The sequence below is a fragment of the Sus scrofa genome, chromosome 9 (assembly GCF_054392235.1).
Source record: "Sus scrofa isolate SSC_HxYL_T2T_F1_AM1 chromosome 9, Sscrofa_HxYL_maternal_Yorkshire_Landrace_v2.0, whole genome shotgun sequence".
Classification (NCBI taxonomy): Eukaryota; Metazoa; Chordata; class Mammalia; order Artiodactyla; family Suidae; genus Sus; species Sus scrofa.
Genome location: NC_139391.1, coordinates 3309533 through 3324529, shown reverse-complemented (window position 1 = coordinate 3324529; position 14997 = coordinate 3309533). Strand labels below are relative to the sequence as shown.

The window sequence follows — 14997 nt, the reverse complement described above, 5'->3', positions numbered from 1 at the left end:
GGATTTTATCTTGTCTTAAATGGGTTTTTCGAGGGTGTGCATCGGCCGACGTGAATGCGCTGCGGTGTATGTTGGCTGGGGGAGTGTCCCCCAAACAGAGTTTGTTGGTGCCGGGCTCTAGCTTGCTGGCTCAGTGAATGGATAAACCCGCGCATGGATTTACACCTGCCCGCGACACCCTCGGGACCCCTACCGCCCTAGGTCAACCTGGAAGACCCCTATTCCCAAGTCCCAGAGGGCAGCAGGCAGGTGAGGCCGGGGCCGCTCTCCCCGCCCCCCTCCCCCTTCCTGGGGTGCCCTACGCGGAGGAGGCGCGGGCCCCAGGCCAGCCTGCAACGGTTCCAACAGCGGGCCGGGCGGCGACCGCCCTGAGCCCGCCGCCGGCTGCCGGATCGGCATCGCTTGGCTTCCGCCCGCCCTCCCCGCCGCCCCCAGGAATGTCCCACTCGGCTAAGGAGCCAACCCCGTACCCCCAGCCTGTCCTCTCCGCTGTCCCCCGCGCTCCCCGCCTTCCTGCCAAGTAGTTCTCGGTACCCACCCTCCGCTCGCGGTCCGCACACCCGCCCAGCCCATGGGCGGATCGCACTGGGCTTTGCTGCCTCTGAGGGACCCTGACCTGTTCCTCCCCTTCAGGGCATCGCCAGGCTCCAGTCCCAGCGGCAGCTCTTGCTGTTCGGAGGGCCTCTGGGTGAGCCCTTTTGGTGTGCGTGTCAGTTCGCCTCTACAGGGGATGGCGTTGGGGGGGTGGGTCTCTGAGTTGGGCGGCTGTGAGCAGAGCCTGTGCCTGAACCCAAGGCTAAGGTTGTGCGTGTCTCCAGCAGGCACTTCCCCATGAAACCTCGGCCGCGGATCCATCTCTTGTCCTTTCCCCCGCCTCCCGCGGCCCTTAGGCCAGGTGAGGGAACAGTGTCCCGGCTCTGGCGGTGGGAGGGGACTTTTGTGCCGGGAGGCCCTAGCTCTGTCCGGGTCTCTGGGGAAGCTGTGGGGGCTGGGGGCTCAGGAAGGGCCCTCTGCTGGTCGCGCTGTGCCCTGCAGGTGCAAGCGTTTCCCTGGGCCCCGTTCCTCCCTTCCGCTCTCTCCCTGTCCTTTTGACCCTGCCCAAGCCCCCTGCCCTCACCCCTGTCTCGGGCTGGGCCACACAGGTGAGATCCAGCAGGTGGGAGCCTGGAACTGGCAGGCGGATCCTGAGCAGTGGGCAAGGTCACTTCGACAGCAGTTGAATGCCGGACTCCTCTTGGTCCCAGATGGAGAGGCGTCATCAGAAGCCCCTGAGTCCTGGCACCCCGTGGGTGTCCGAGACAACGCAGAGCAGCCCTGGGCCGGGCAGGGAAGACAGAGGCCGTTCCTGAAGGCGGTGACCCGGTCAGGGCGGCCTGCAGTGCTGGAGCTCCTGCTAGCTGAGCTCCAAGCTCTGTTCTCAGCAGTGCTGCAGGATGGCAGCCCCGCAGCTTGGCACTACCTGCATGCAGTGCTGGGGCTGCTGCCTCCGTATCGTGCGCTGTTTGTCGGGCACCTCGATTTGCTGCCTTTCCTGGAGCAGCTGTGCCTCTGGGCACCCTGGATCCAGTCCCAGCTCCAGCTGGACCTGCTGGGTGCCATAGACCAGGCCTTTCCTCGGGATGCCTCTTTGTTAGAGGGCAGTGCCCATGTTGACTGCTGGCCTCGGAAGCAGAGGTTCCATGACAGGCCTCCACACCCAGCCTGCCCCTTTGTGCAGGCCCGAGGGGGAGGGCGGCAGGGGGAAGAGGAGTTGGCCACGTGGCTGCGACCACTGACACTGCCCGAGCTACAGCAGGGCCTGGGCATTGTTGGTGCTGAGGTGGCCCTGGACGAGACCCAGTGGCAAGATGGCCTCAGCCTCCTGCCCTTGGCACTGGCCACGGACATCCCTGTACAGTACAAGAGCAGTGACAGTGACAGCACAGAGGAGGGGCCTGGTGCAAGAAGAGAGACCAGGTGAGTGAGGGGCCGACCTGGGGCTGTGAGCAGAGGAGAGAAAGAAGCCTCTTCCTTTTTATCTGCAGAAATAACCGCAGTGGTCTCAGGGGTGACCCCCACAGGGAAATGCAAAAGTTCGTGAAAATCCGAAGTCAACTACGAGGAAGCCAAGGCTTCAGAAAACAGCTTGAGTTTCTGGCATTTCTCGACTTCTTTTTCAGATGGTGCTTTTTATTTTGCTCATCCTTGAATCCTTGAGTCTTGCCTCTGGGCCTTCCTAGTGCCAGGTGCTGGATGCTGGGTCCAGATCCTTCCCCTGGGCGCTCCTGGGCGACAGAGGGCCTGTCTGAGGGCCCTTCCCGCTGGTGTCTCTGTGAGCGAAGCCAGCTAAGCCAAGGCACCGTGGGGTTGCCGGGCCTGCCGGGGGGACTTTGATTCTGACCCTTACTGAGTCTTCCTCCTGCCCTGCAGGTGAGGGAATCCTGGCTCCTTGAGCAACCATGCTTTCTTTTCCCCTCAGTCTGGCCGTCACCGCCCCCTGCAGGGCTTCCAAACATCTGCAGAGACCTCCATCTTCTGAGCGTCCCCTCACTCTGATCTTGGAGTCTTGTCCTGTCTCTGGGCAGCTTGACTGGGGCATATTCACTGTCTGGGAAGAAGGGTAGTTTTACCTTTAATGCAGCTTGGCTTCCTCGGGTTTTGCTCTGTACTTATGGCTGGGTCAGGTTTTTTCCTGAAGCCTTAGAGCCTGTGGACAGATAGGGGCCAGGGGCAGCACTGTGTGCCTTCGTTACCTCCGGCAGACGCCCCTCTTCTCAAAGATCTGCCCTGTGCCTTGAATGTAACGCTTTCCCGGGGGGCCTGCTTGAGGGAGAATGGGCAGAAAAGCCGGCAAGAAGTCCAGTTCTTGGTCCTCTCTTGGAAGCTGGTGGCAAACCTCCAAGGCCCAGCTAGCGGCATCGTCTGCACCATGTCCTCCAGGACTGGCCTCCAGGCATTCATTGATTCAAGAAGCATTACTGCACATCTAGCAGGTATCAGGAACTGCTAGCTGAGGATGCAGAGGTGACAGCCTCAGGCTTTTCCCTGGGGTTAACAGTTTAGTCAAAGCAGACAGATGTTAAGTAAGTCGATTTAAGTAAAACATTACAATTTGTGCTACGTGCTATAAAATCAAAAAAGAGGGCTGCCTTTCCTCTGGCTGCTGCTCTGGGTGTGTGGGTGGTGGTGGGGTGGTGGTGTCTGCGCACGCGTGTATCAGAGTTAGGGAAAAGCCCATCAGAGGAGTTTGGGTTTAGATTAGGGTTTACAAAATATCTGGCAGGTTTGAAGGTGAAATGAAAGTTTCAAGGAGGAGATGTTAAATACTGCTGAGGCAAGGAAGAAAAATTTACAAATATTCACTGGATCTAGCAGCAAGGAAGAGGTTGGTGGGAGCAGTGTCGGTAGAGTTTTGTGGGGAGAAAAGCAGACTCTAACCTGCGTTTAAGAGTTAATGACCGGTGAAGAGGCGGAAATCCCATTTTATTTTCCTTTATGAAGCTAGGCTTGAAAGGGAAAGAGAGAGGTTAGGACAGCAGATTGAAAGAATAGTGGTGTCTGAGCAGGACCAAAGAAATGGAGAGATGTTTATAGCCCCGAGGTGGCGCTTGAGAAGCAGGTGCTCAGGACATATCCGTGGAGCAGATGGGTCAGTCCAGGCTAGCGGTGAGGAAGAGACTGCACGTACATCAGCAAGAGGGGCCAAGGCCGTGCGAGCGCAAACGGAGGAATGAGCCTTGAGAGGAGAGGGCGCTCCTTCCTCTCAAGTTCAGGGACAAGTTTCGGGTGGGAATATGTACAGATACATGCGCGGGGAGGCAGTGGTGCTTGGAATTAGCTGACGGCCGAGAGCCTGGGTTTCCTGGGCAGGTGTGGAGGAATAGAGGGGCAGGGATGAGGCCCAGGGTGGCGGCGGAGGAGGGTACAAGGGGGAGCGGCCAGAACTTGTGCTGAGACGTGGAGCAGTGGCGTCCACAAGTGAGACGAAGCCCGCCCGGGGCCCACGAGGAGCTGATGTTCCTGGTTCCAAGGGCTTCCGCCTACTTAGATCCCGCGGGGCTGTAATTATTGAAGGAATGATCCTTTCATAGCAGTTACACCGATGAGGCGTCCGGATCCAGCCTCAGGGTCGTGAACCCGCGTGTTGATGGGAACAACAGCCCTGGAGTGGGGTCCCACCGTACCCCTGGGGCGCCTTGTTCTGTCAATCACTAATATACTTTGACTGATGAAGTCTGAGTTTGGTTATTCGTAGGGTTTTTGGTTTGTTTATTTTGGGGCTCTGAGTTCACGCTAACCAAGAGGATTAGTCCAGGTAGTCAATCGCTGCTTCTTCATCTGAAAGGGAGGGTTGTTCCCACGCTCAGGTCTGCATGAAAGTAGGGGCCGCATGGACTGTGTTCAGTATGTGAACGCTTTGGGTAGAGACGGTGGACGGGCGCCTGATGTAGCTCCTTCAGTCGCTGGCCAGCAGCGGCCACCTGATCGCGCGGCTCCGCCTCTCGTCTCCCCATCTCTTGTCGCGCAGGTCTCAGCTTGACTCGGACGTTCCTGGGGAGAGGGCCTCGCGGAAGAGGAGCCCTGGCTGCTTCCCGCGCACCTCCCTCCTGGGGGGCCCGAAGGTGGCCGTTAGGAAGACAGAGAGCCACCCGGAGAGGATCCACTTCCTCTACCTCAACGTGGCTCCCGGCCGCTACTTTAGGTGAGAGCCTGAGCCCGGCCCCCCGAGTGGCTCCTCCGTCCGCTCCTCTCCCGCCTGCCCGCTCCTGCCCCTCACGTTCTCCTCTGCCTCCTGCTTCCCTTCCTCCTTGCTCCCTTGGCCCTCCTAGTCTTTTGGTCTTTGTCATTCCTTTCTCCTCCTTGCTCTGTCTTCTGTCGTCTGTCCTAGAATGATAGCAGCCTCTGGTCATCGCCTGAGCAGGGAGCAGAATGGTGATCCCTCCTAACTCCGTGCAAGAATCAGGTGTTCGTTTACATCTTCGATAGTGTCAGGGGAGCTTTGTGGTTTTGCAAGGCGTCCTGCTCCTTAGACTGCTTTCTTTTCAGTTCTGCCTTTTGGTTCTGGTTTTATCTCTGTGCTGTAAAAACAAGTCTCCTCCTTCCGCTGACTCCAGCGGCTTTCGTTCACTTTCTTCCATTAGATCCAAATCTTTTTTTTTGGCAGCGCCCATGGCCTATACAGAAGTTCCTGGGCCAGGGATCAAACCTGAGCCACAACAGTGACAGCAACGAGTCCTGAATCACTAGGCCACCAGAGGACTCCTAGATCCAAATCTCAGTATTTTGAAAAGCTCTATTTAAGTCCCTTTGTCCCTTCTCTTCCCAGAAATGATAATACTATTAATGAAGCTTTTCTATATGCATGTGTCATTTAACCCACCTACCAAGTAGGGGCTCTTATTGACTCCTTGTATGAGATGAGTAGACTGATGCACAGAGAGGTTAAGGAAATTGTCCGAGAGCACATGGCACGTGTGGAAAGAGGACCTAAACCTAGGACTGTCGGCGCTCCAGTCCACACGTTTTTGATACGCACTCCCTGGGGGCCTTTCCTCCTGCCTGCGCTGCCCTCGCTCCGGAGCTTAGGCGCCACTAGTGATCTGGACCATCCATTGATTTACGGATCAATCCACGTAACAAAGCTTAGCGAGAACAGTGTGTCCGTTATTAAGCAGTTGTCTCTTGGCTTTCTTTCGTCTCTCCTCCCCCTGCTTTTTAATCCTCGGGCTGGGCCTCTGCAAACTTAATTTCCCCTATTTCAGCTAGCTGCCTCTTAGGTTTGATGAGCAGGGGGTGCTAGAAGGAGACTGGACGGCAGGGTGAGAGAAGGGACTTTGTCCTTCCTTTGCTCGCTTTTCGTGCCCGAGAAATGATCTCTCATCCTGTCGGCCTCTTCGTGATCCCGAGACCAAGGCCGGCTGGGTAGCACCTTCCCTCAGAGCTCTGAGTCACAGCTCTGCAGGGCCCTCCTTCAAACCGCTTAGATCCTAGTCGCAGCCAGGCAGCCTCTCCTAGAAATCCAAGTCCCCGAGCTGCAAGCCCCTCCGCCCAGCCGCGGCTGCTAAGGAGGCCACCTCTCCCCTTCGTTCCTGGCTGGCATTCTGCCACCTGCCATGTTGCCTCTGTGCTACCTTGGTGTCCCTTTCTGCTGTTCAGATGTCCCCTGACACCTTTTCTTTTTTCTTTTTATTTATGTTTGCTTTTGAGGGCCACACCCACACCATATGGTGGTTCCCAGGCTAGGGGTCGAATCGGAGCTAGAGCCGCTGGTCTGTACCACAGTCACAGCAACGCCCGAGCTGAGCCTTGTCTGTGACCTGCACCACAGTGCACGGCAACGCCGGATCCTCAAGCCACTGAGCGAGGCCAGGGATGAAACCTGCGTCCTCGTGGATCCTGGTCAGGTTTGTGACCACTGAGCCACGACGGCAACGCCTCTGACACCTTCTCTAAAACCTTCTCCAACCTTCTCCAACCTTCTCTAAAACACATGTTCTCTAGTAAATTGACTCCGTTGAAATGCCTAGTGCGGTTGCTCTTTTCCTGACTCTGCTCTGATACGGTGCTTGGTACAATGTATGGTCCCAGATACGGGATTCTGACACTGGTGCGGTAACGTCCTTGGCCTTGGACAGGCCTGGGCTCCTTGCTCGTGGGAAATAGTGACCTGTAGCGGCATTAAACTGTCACCGTGGTTGAGGGTGATGAACTGCCTACTGACGCCTGGCGGCTGCTGCACTTGACCACCTGGCCGTCCTGACAGCGAGATGGGCTGCGTGCCTGTTGACATGGGGAGAGCTCACGGAAAGAAAATCACCGTTGTAGCCAGAGAAGCAGCACAATCAGAGTAAATAGGCACAGAGAGAGGCTGGAAACCGTGAGCTAGAGAACTAAAAAGGCAGTGAATAATGACCGGGCCAAGAGCAGCCAAAGGAAGAACCCTGGGAGGTGCTTTTGTCCCAGACAGAAGTGCCTTTTGACTCCGGTAGAGGCAGTGGTGTGTCACTTTTACTCTGTGCCCCTCAAGACAGAGAAGAAGAGCCGAGCTTCCCAAAGACTCAGCTTGGGGCCCATGTACCGAGGAGGGAGGTGTTTGCTGGTTCAACCTGTGTCGTTACCAGGGTCCCAGCTGGAAGTCCAGGGCACATCATTTGTGAGTTCTATAATGATTTTCACTTTTTATCCAGGTACTTTGCCCAGTTGTCCTAGTTGTTCTCAAGTGGAAGTATTGGCCCAAATTTCTAGTGCACCATCAGCAAAAATAGAAACCTGGCATTTTTTGTTTCGCTTTGTTTGCCATGTAGCAGGTTTTTTTGTTTGTTTGTTTTTGTTTTTGTTTTTTTTTTAAATCTTCCCAGGGCCGCACCTGTGGCATATGGAGGTTCCCAGGCTAGGGGTCTAATTGGAGCTGTAGCTGCTGGCCTACACCACAGCCTCAGCAACACCAGATCTGAGCTGAGTCTGCGACCTGCTATAGCTCACAGCAGCACCAGATCCTTAACCCACTGAGCGAGGCCGGGGATCGAACCCGCAACCTCATGGTTCCTAGTCGGATTCGTTAACCACTGAGCCACGACGGGAACTCCAGTGCTGGCGTAATAAACATTTCTGGAATGAGTGACTGTCCCCCCAAAAGCAGTGGCCACTGGGAGCGCAGAGAGCACTCCCTGCCTCCCAGCCCCGGGCAGGGAGAGGAGCCTCCGTTAAGAAGGTCGCAGGCAAAGGAGTGTCCCCGTGGACGAGCCCGAGGGCTCCGTTAGGACAGGAAGCTGTCCTGCAGGAAGACAAGTGACCCAGCGGTTAGGAGAAGGGGGCTCGAGTCAGGTAGATTTCGTTTTAAATCCTATATTCTGCCCTTAACTGCCTTGTGCAAAGTTCTGACTTCTCTTTGTACAGTTTTCTCATTGTAATTTGGGGAGAAGATTTAGTCACGTTGTCAGGAATGAAGTAAAGTTTCTGTATGACTTGACTTAGCTCGTCCTGGTCTCCATCTAAAGGTTCATGAGTCACTTGCTTAATAATCTAGGAGGCTGAGAGCGAGGAGAGAAGGCGACGGCAATTTTATCTTGTAGCCGTTAGAGGCCTGGGACCCGGGACCCACAGCTTTGGCCCCTTTCTGGCCACGCTCATGACACGTGGACGTTCTCCGGCCAGGGATCTAACCTGTGCCACTGCAGTGACAGCGCCGGATCTTTAACTCACTGAGCAACTGGGGAACGCCCACACACACCACTTTAAAGGGCTTAAAAATATATTTGGTGCTTTAAAATATGACTGACTCCAAGTTAGGAAAAGAAAACTGCAAAATAAAAATAAATGCTTTACTAAATATGCCCAACCATAGCATTAGGGCAATGAGTTTACTGCAACTAGATACAACTATTATATAGTTACCTATAAATTGTATTTAATGTGGGATGTAGGTGCATTTCCCTGAAGGAAGAAACTTAGCGGGATTTCACGCTGGCTCTGGAGGCTCTTGTCTGGTTCACTAGGTGGCAGTTTTCCTCTTGCTGGCCTGTGTCTGGTCTTCTCGTCACCCTTGCCTTCCCCGCTTCTCGGTTACTCCAAACAGCACGCCCTGATTATCTCTGCAAATGCTATTTCAGCATCTAGGGAAGTACATATTTTATCATTTCTAAGATGCCCATTTTTTTCCACACGTCAACATTCTGAAATGGTGATGCATCCTACACATTGATAGCATATCATGTTGGCAGCATTTTTTATTTTAGGGTTTCATAAAAAAAATACTGCAGCCTACAATTGATGGCATCTTAGATTTGATGGGATATAAGCTGTCTGGGGCTGGAGTTAGGAACTTCTTGGAGCTGGTTAGGGCCCTTTTTCTCTCCTCCCATCTATTTTTGGTTTCTGTTTTGTCTTAATCCTTATCCCATCTTTCTGGTTTGAGGCTCACTCTGCTCTCCTTCCCCTCATCCCTCTCTCTTCTTCCTTCCTCCTGCCGCCTCGTTTCCCCCTTCCTGTCCCCCTCTCGTCCCCTCCTGGAGTCTGCACAAGTTCCCAGGGCTCCTGCTGACCGGTACTCTTTTTAAGGCCCTACAGCCTGGTGGTGGTCCCCGCCGACCAGGTGAATCCCGAGCACTACATCTTCTCTCCCTTTGGGATCCTGCACGTCCACCCCACGGAGGGCACGGAGGCCATGGCGCTGGGCACCTGGCACCGCCACTCTGTCCTCTGGCAACAGCTCCAGTTCATTCCATTCTTCAAGTATTGCCTCTTACGCAAGGCCTTGGCATGGTAGGTGGTGACGGGTGTGGGGTTTGGGAAGAAGCGTCCCAAAGAGCAACAGCACGTGGTCCCTGCCCTCTGATCTGTAGCTGGAAGAAGGGCGTGAAGGTGCAGAAGCTGCACCGGCACCAGGCTTTCCTGGGGACGCATCTGCTCCTTGCTGTGCCGCACTTCGGAGTCGGGCTGCTCCACATTAGCAGGTGAGGTCTTCAGATGACGGCTCCACTGAGCGTCTGACACTTCCTTTACAGAAGTCATGGTGCCTTCATTGTAGAGAATCTGGCAGATAGAAGAAAGCCCGAGGGAAAAATCTTTAACCTCACTGTGTGCAGATGACTGTGGCAAGCACTGCGGTGCGGATCCTTGTCGTTTTTCTGTCACACGCAGACGCGGTTGTACTTCGCATATTGTTAAGTAACCAGTTTTTCCTCTGGATTGTATATTCTGGACCTAGCTCTATACAATTACGCATTTGTACATCAGCTTGCCCCCGATCATACACTTGTTAGGTATCAAGTTTGCAAATCTGGGGATGTAATGCAGGTATTTGAATCCAAACTCTACTCTTTCCGTGGTATTGCTTATATTGTTTTTATTTTTTAACACCTTTCTTTTTTTTTCTTCTGTCTTCTGTCTTTTTAGGACCACACCCGTGGCATATAGAGGTTCCCAGGCTAGGGGTTGAATTGGAGCCGTAGCCCCCGGCCTACGCCAGAGCCACAGCAACGCGGGATCCGAGTGGCGTCTGTGACCTACACCACAGCTCATGGCAACACCGAATCCTTAACCCCCTGAGCGAGGCCAGGGATCGAACCCGCAACCTCATGGTTCCTAGTTGGGTTCGTTTCTGCTGCATCACGACAGGAACTCCCTCCCTCCCTCCCTTTCTTTCTTTTCTTTTCCTTTTTTTTTTTTTTTTTTTTTTTGGCTGTACCTGCAGCATATGGAAGTTCCTGGGCTAGGAGCTGAACTGCAGCCACATCTGCAACCTACACCGCAACTTGCGGCAACACTGGATCTTTAACCCACTGAGCGAGGCCAGGGATCAAACCTGCATCCCCATGGATACTTGTCAGGTTCGTTTCCTCTGAGCCATAATGGGAACTCCCTTCATTTTTTCTAAGGCTGTTTAGAGATGTGGATTTTTCAGGACGGTGGTAGGGGAATGATAACAAGTGGGTTTCCTCGGGGATGGGCAGCCCACAGGGCAGTTGGAGGTCCCTCCCCTTTGATTCTGAAAGCTGCCTGTCCCCGCAGGCTGTTAGGGCCATTCCAGGGAGGCAGCCTCTGCCGTCTCTCCTTCTAGTCAGACCTTGGGATCTCTTTGACCCCCCTCCTGCAAGAAAGGTTACTCAGTGTCCGCATTTGCACAGACCCCAAGCCTTCCCCAGAGAATCCCCAGCCGGCAACTTCTGGCTTTGAACTCTCCCAAAGAGCTCCAAGAGGGGCTGTCACTGTCCGTTACGGGGAATAAAAGAGTCTCTAACCTGCGCGCGCTCCGAGGTGAGCTGGGCCTGGAAGACGTCGAGGGGGAGGGGCCGGCCCTGGCTCTGACAGCCGAGCCCTCGATTCCAGGCTTCTGCAGGAGCTGCGCTCTGTGTCCTGGTTCCCCCGTGAGGCAGATCAGTGCTTCGAGCTGCTGGACCTGCAGCGGGCTCTAGCCAGGGAGAACCACAGGGCCCTGCGGCTGCTCCATCGCTGCCTGCACCTCTGCACAGCCGTCCTGCGTCTGGTAAGAGGCTCCAGTTTATCGCCTTCTCTGCTTCCGCGCTCACCTCCCCAGCGCTTCAGCCCCCTCTTGGCTGAGGCGCCCGCAGAGTTGTGGACTCTGCACTAGTCCTGTCCGGCAGCAGCAGCTTGTGCCCTGCGGGGATGGGGTGGGAACAGGCGGGCAGAGATGTGGACTCAGCCTTTGCCTAAGGCCTTGAGCAGAGAGGAGAAGGAACATAATGGTGGCTGTTTTTCCAGTTTGTACAGCTGGGAACTTGAGAGTTTCACGCTGCCAGCCTTAAATCTGAGCCTGTGTGAGCCTTGGGCAGGCCGCTGTGGCTGGTAGATGCATCTAGTCTCAGAGGCCTGACTTCATACACCTGCTTTGCCTCTGTGGTACATGCCCCTGCCCAGGGCTCTGGAAGGCCCTGCCGTCTATTTGTCCCTTTTTCTTGGCTCATCCGCCTCCTCTGTTGTTGGTCAGGAGGGTGAAAACTTAAATTGGCTGAAACCTTAAAGTTTCCATAATAAGCATTTTAAATACTACAGTAAAAATGTTCCCATGATTTTAAATAGTCCGATTCTTTCCCTCTCCCAGAATTCCCTGTCCTCCTATCCTACTCTTTGTGGTCCTTTTCCTGTGTTTCTTGTCGCCTTTTAACATGCCGCCTACTTGAGCTAAGTCCCCATGGTAGAGTGTGAGCTCCGCAGGAGCAGAGGTCTTGGTTTTGCTCCTGATGTGTCCCGAGAGGCTAGAAAGCTCTGTGTACAAAGATGCTCATAACAGCTCCACGTATTTGAGAATTTGGACTGAGCAGAGCGTCTGTATGTTTTATGAGTTTTATGGATCGGACCCTTCAGGGATATTCTTTGGTTGTTTTAGAAGGTCTGGCTAAAGAGGAAATTCACAGCCTTGTTCAGGAGGGTTAGGAGAGGGGCCAGGGGCCCTGGGAGTGTCAGCGTCCTAGAGCCATGGGCGGGAGCAGAGGAGGCGGCGGCCTTTAGCATCCAGACAGCAAAGCCTGGACCTGCCCCTGCACCGAGCTCAGTGGGGCTGGAGGTAAGTGCCTACTGCTGTGCGCTTTCTCTCCTCTCAGGTCCTAAGGAGCCAGGGATCAAACCCACTGCCACACAGTGACAATGATGGGTCCTTAACCCAATACTCCGCCAGGGAACTCCCTCAACTTTGTTTTAATGTGACAGAAATACTAATCATGACTTCCCTGTGGTCAGTAGTTAAGTGACTTTTAAAATTATGGATGACTTTGTATGCGGTAAGGAAAACAAATTTTAAGTGTACGGTTGGTTGAAATTTTTGCCCATGTATGAACCCGTGTAACCGGCAGCCCATCAAGATGTGAACTATGAACAGCCCTGCAGCAGCCATGCTAGTACCTCACTCGTCAGCACCCCCGCAAAAGGAACCTCCGTCACCATCGATTAACTTTGACTTTGAATTTCGTGTAAATGGAGTCAGACGGCATATGTTCGTTCTTATCTGGCTTTTTCACTCCACATTATGTTAGTGAGATGTACCCATAACGTTGTAGGTAGAAATGGGTCGTTCTTTTGTTTGTTTTATAGTGTTTTACTGCACAGATATACCACAGTTTATTGGTTAATTCTCCTATTGATGGACATTTGTGTTCATTCCAGATTTTTACTATTGTGAATAATTGTTATGAACATTTTTATGCGTCTTGGCGGACATAAGCATTCATTCCTTGGGGGTGTATATTCCAGGAGTGAAATTGCTGGACTTAGGGTTTATGTTTTGCAGTGCCAAACAGTTTTCTAGAGTGTCTGGACCAGTTTATATTCCCATCAGACTTCGAGTTGTCCTGTAATCTCATCAGCACTTGGTATTGTCAAGGTTTTTAGTTTTAGCCAAATTGGTGAGGATGTAGTGGTATCTCATTGTGGTTTAACTTGCGTTTCTGTGACCACCAGTGTGCTGAGCATCCTTTCATATGTTTATTGGCCATTTTGGTGTGAAGCATCTCACTCTTGCTCATTTTTGATTGGGTCGTCTGTTTTTTTTTTTCCTTTATTGATATGTAGGAGTTATTCATATATTCTGAATATTAGTCCTGTATCAAATATATATATGTGTATATATACTTGTATGTGTGTGTGTATGACATTTTTATCCCAGTCTATGGCTTACTTTGTTACTATTTTACTGGTGTCTTTTGATGAACAGAAGTTCTTAATTTTCTTAAGGTTCATTTAATTACTTTTTTTTTTTTTTTTTTGGTCTTTTTGTCTTTTCCAGGGCTGCTCCCGCGGCATATGGAGGGGTCCAATCGGAGCTGTAGCTGCTGGCCTACACCACAGCCACAGCAACTCGAGATCTGAGCCGCATCTGCAACCTACACCACAGCTCACTGCAACGCCGGATCCTTAACCCACGGAGCGAGGCCAGGGATCCAACCTTCCACCTCATGGTTCCCAGTCGGATTCGCTAACCACTGAACCACAACGGGAACTCCTAATCTTTTGTGGTTAGTGTCCTTTGAGTCTTGGTTTAAGAAATCTTTGCCTACTCCATATTCTCCTGTGTTTTTTCCCTAGGAATTGTATTACCTTATCTTTTACATTTAGGTGTGTAATCCATTTCAAATTAGTTTTTATGTGTGGTGTGAAGTAAGAGTCAAGTTTTATTTTTCTCATTTACTGAAAAGACTGTCCTTTCCCCACTGAGTTAAAGTTGTGTCTTTTTCTTAAATCAGTTGATTATACATGTGGGGGTCTGTTTCTGGACTCTGTTCTGCTCCGTTAGCTTATCTGTTAGTGGTATCACACGATCTTAATGATTGTAGCTTTATCACATGTCGATGTCTGTCACTCATGCTGGAGAATAATGTGAGAAAAAGAATGTGGGTGACTGGGTCACTTTGCGGAAGAGTAGAAAATTGACAGAACACTGTAAACCAACTATAATGGAAAAATAAAAATCTTAAAAAAAAAAATAAGTCAATATCGGGTACTGTAAGTCCTACAGCTTTTTTTTTCTTTTTTGCTTTTTAGGGCCGCACCCACGGCATACAGAAGCCCAGGCTAGAGGTCAAATTGGAGCTGCAGCTACCGACCTACGCCACAGCTACAGCAACACCAGATCGGAGCCTTGTCTGCGATCTACACCACAGCTTATGGCAACACGGGATCCTTAACCCACTGAGCAAGGTCAGGGATCAGACCCATAACCTCATGGATACTAGTTGGGTTCTTAAAGCCACTGAGCCACAATAGGAATTCCAGTCCTACAGCTTTTTGTGATTCAAGATTTCCCTAGCTATTCTAGGTTCTTTGAATTTCCATATAAATTTTAGGATCAGCTTGGTAATTTCCACAAAATAATTGACTGGAATTTTTTTTTTAGCTTGCTTTGAATCTATAGATTAGATTTGATATCCTGACAACATTTAGTTTCCTAATCCATGAATATGGATCTCTTGATTTATTTGGATTTCTTTAATTACTCTTAATAAGGTTTTCTAGGTCTCCTGGAGAGGTTTTGAATTATTTCTTTATTTAGATTTATTATAGCTGTTTGATATTTTTTGTGGCCACTATAAATATTTTAAAACATTATTATTTTCTAATAGCTCCTATACGATATACAAAAATGAATTCACAGCAGAGAAAAGACATCGTGAAGAAAAAAAATCCAAAAAGCTTTCAGAAGATAGTATGGGATAATATTTTTATCATCTCAGGGTTTCTTAAAATATAAAAATTATGAATCATAAAAAACAATAGATACGACTATATTAAAATTGATTTTTTAAAAAGCATCGTAAAGAGAGTGCAAAGATGAGTGCGTGCAGCAGCTGGAGCTTCTGTCTGTGCTGCCGTGTGGAGTGGAGCGGGTCCCTGCTGGCAGCCACCCCAGGTGGGGGCGGGAGGGGTGGGCACTAGCAGCTGGCAGCTGAATTCCTACAGGACCCCCTGAATAGAAGCATGCCCCCGCCCACTAAAATGCAGCTCTCCTGAGCAACTCAAATAGATTAGAAATAAATAAATGGCAATATTTTCAACATGAGTCTTTGGTAG

General features: G+C 51.7%; 1 protein-coding gene across 1 annotated transcript in view; it reads left to right on the top strand.

Annotated features, from left to right (window-relative positions):
* DNHD1 (dynein heavy chain domain 1) overlaps positions 1 to 14997 on the top strand; it is a 66141-nt gene continuing 51144 nt past the window's right edge. Inside the window, exons 1-8 of the mRNA XM_084974816.1 lie at positions 1 to 249; positions 634 to 688; positions 819 to 895; positions 1143 to 1956; positions 4508 to 4681; positions 9037 to 9240; positions 9321 to 9431; positions 10807 to 10963. Of these exons, the coding sequence (XP_084830942.1) occupies positions 138 to 249; positions 634 to 688; positions 819 to 895; positions 1143 to 1956; positions 4508 to 4681; positions 9037 to 9240; positions 9321 to 9431; positions 10807 to 10963 (1704 nt within the window). The 5' untranslated portion in view covers positions 1 to 137. The remainder of the gene's footprint in view (positions 250 to 633; positions 689 to 818; positions 896 to 1142; positions 1957 to 4507; positions 4682 to 9036; positions 9241 to 9320; positions 9432 to 10806; positions 10964 to 14997) is intronic.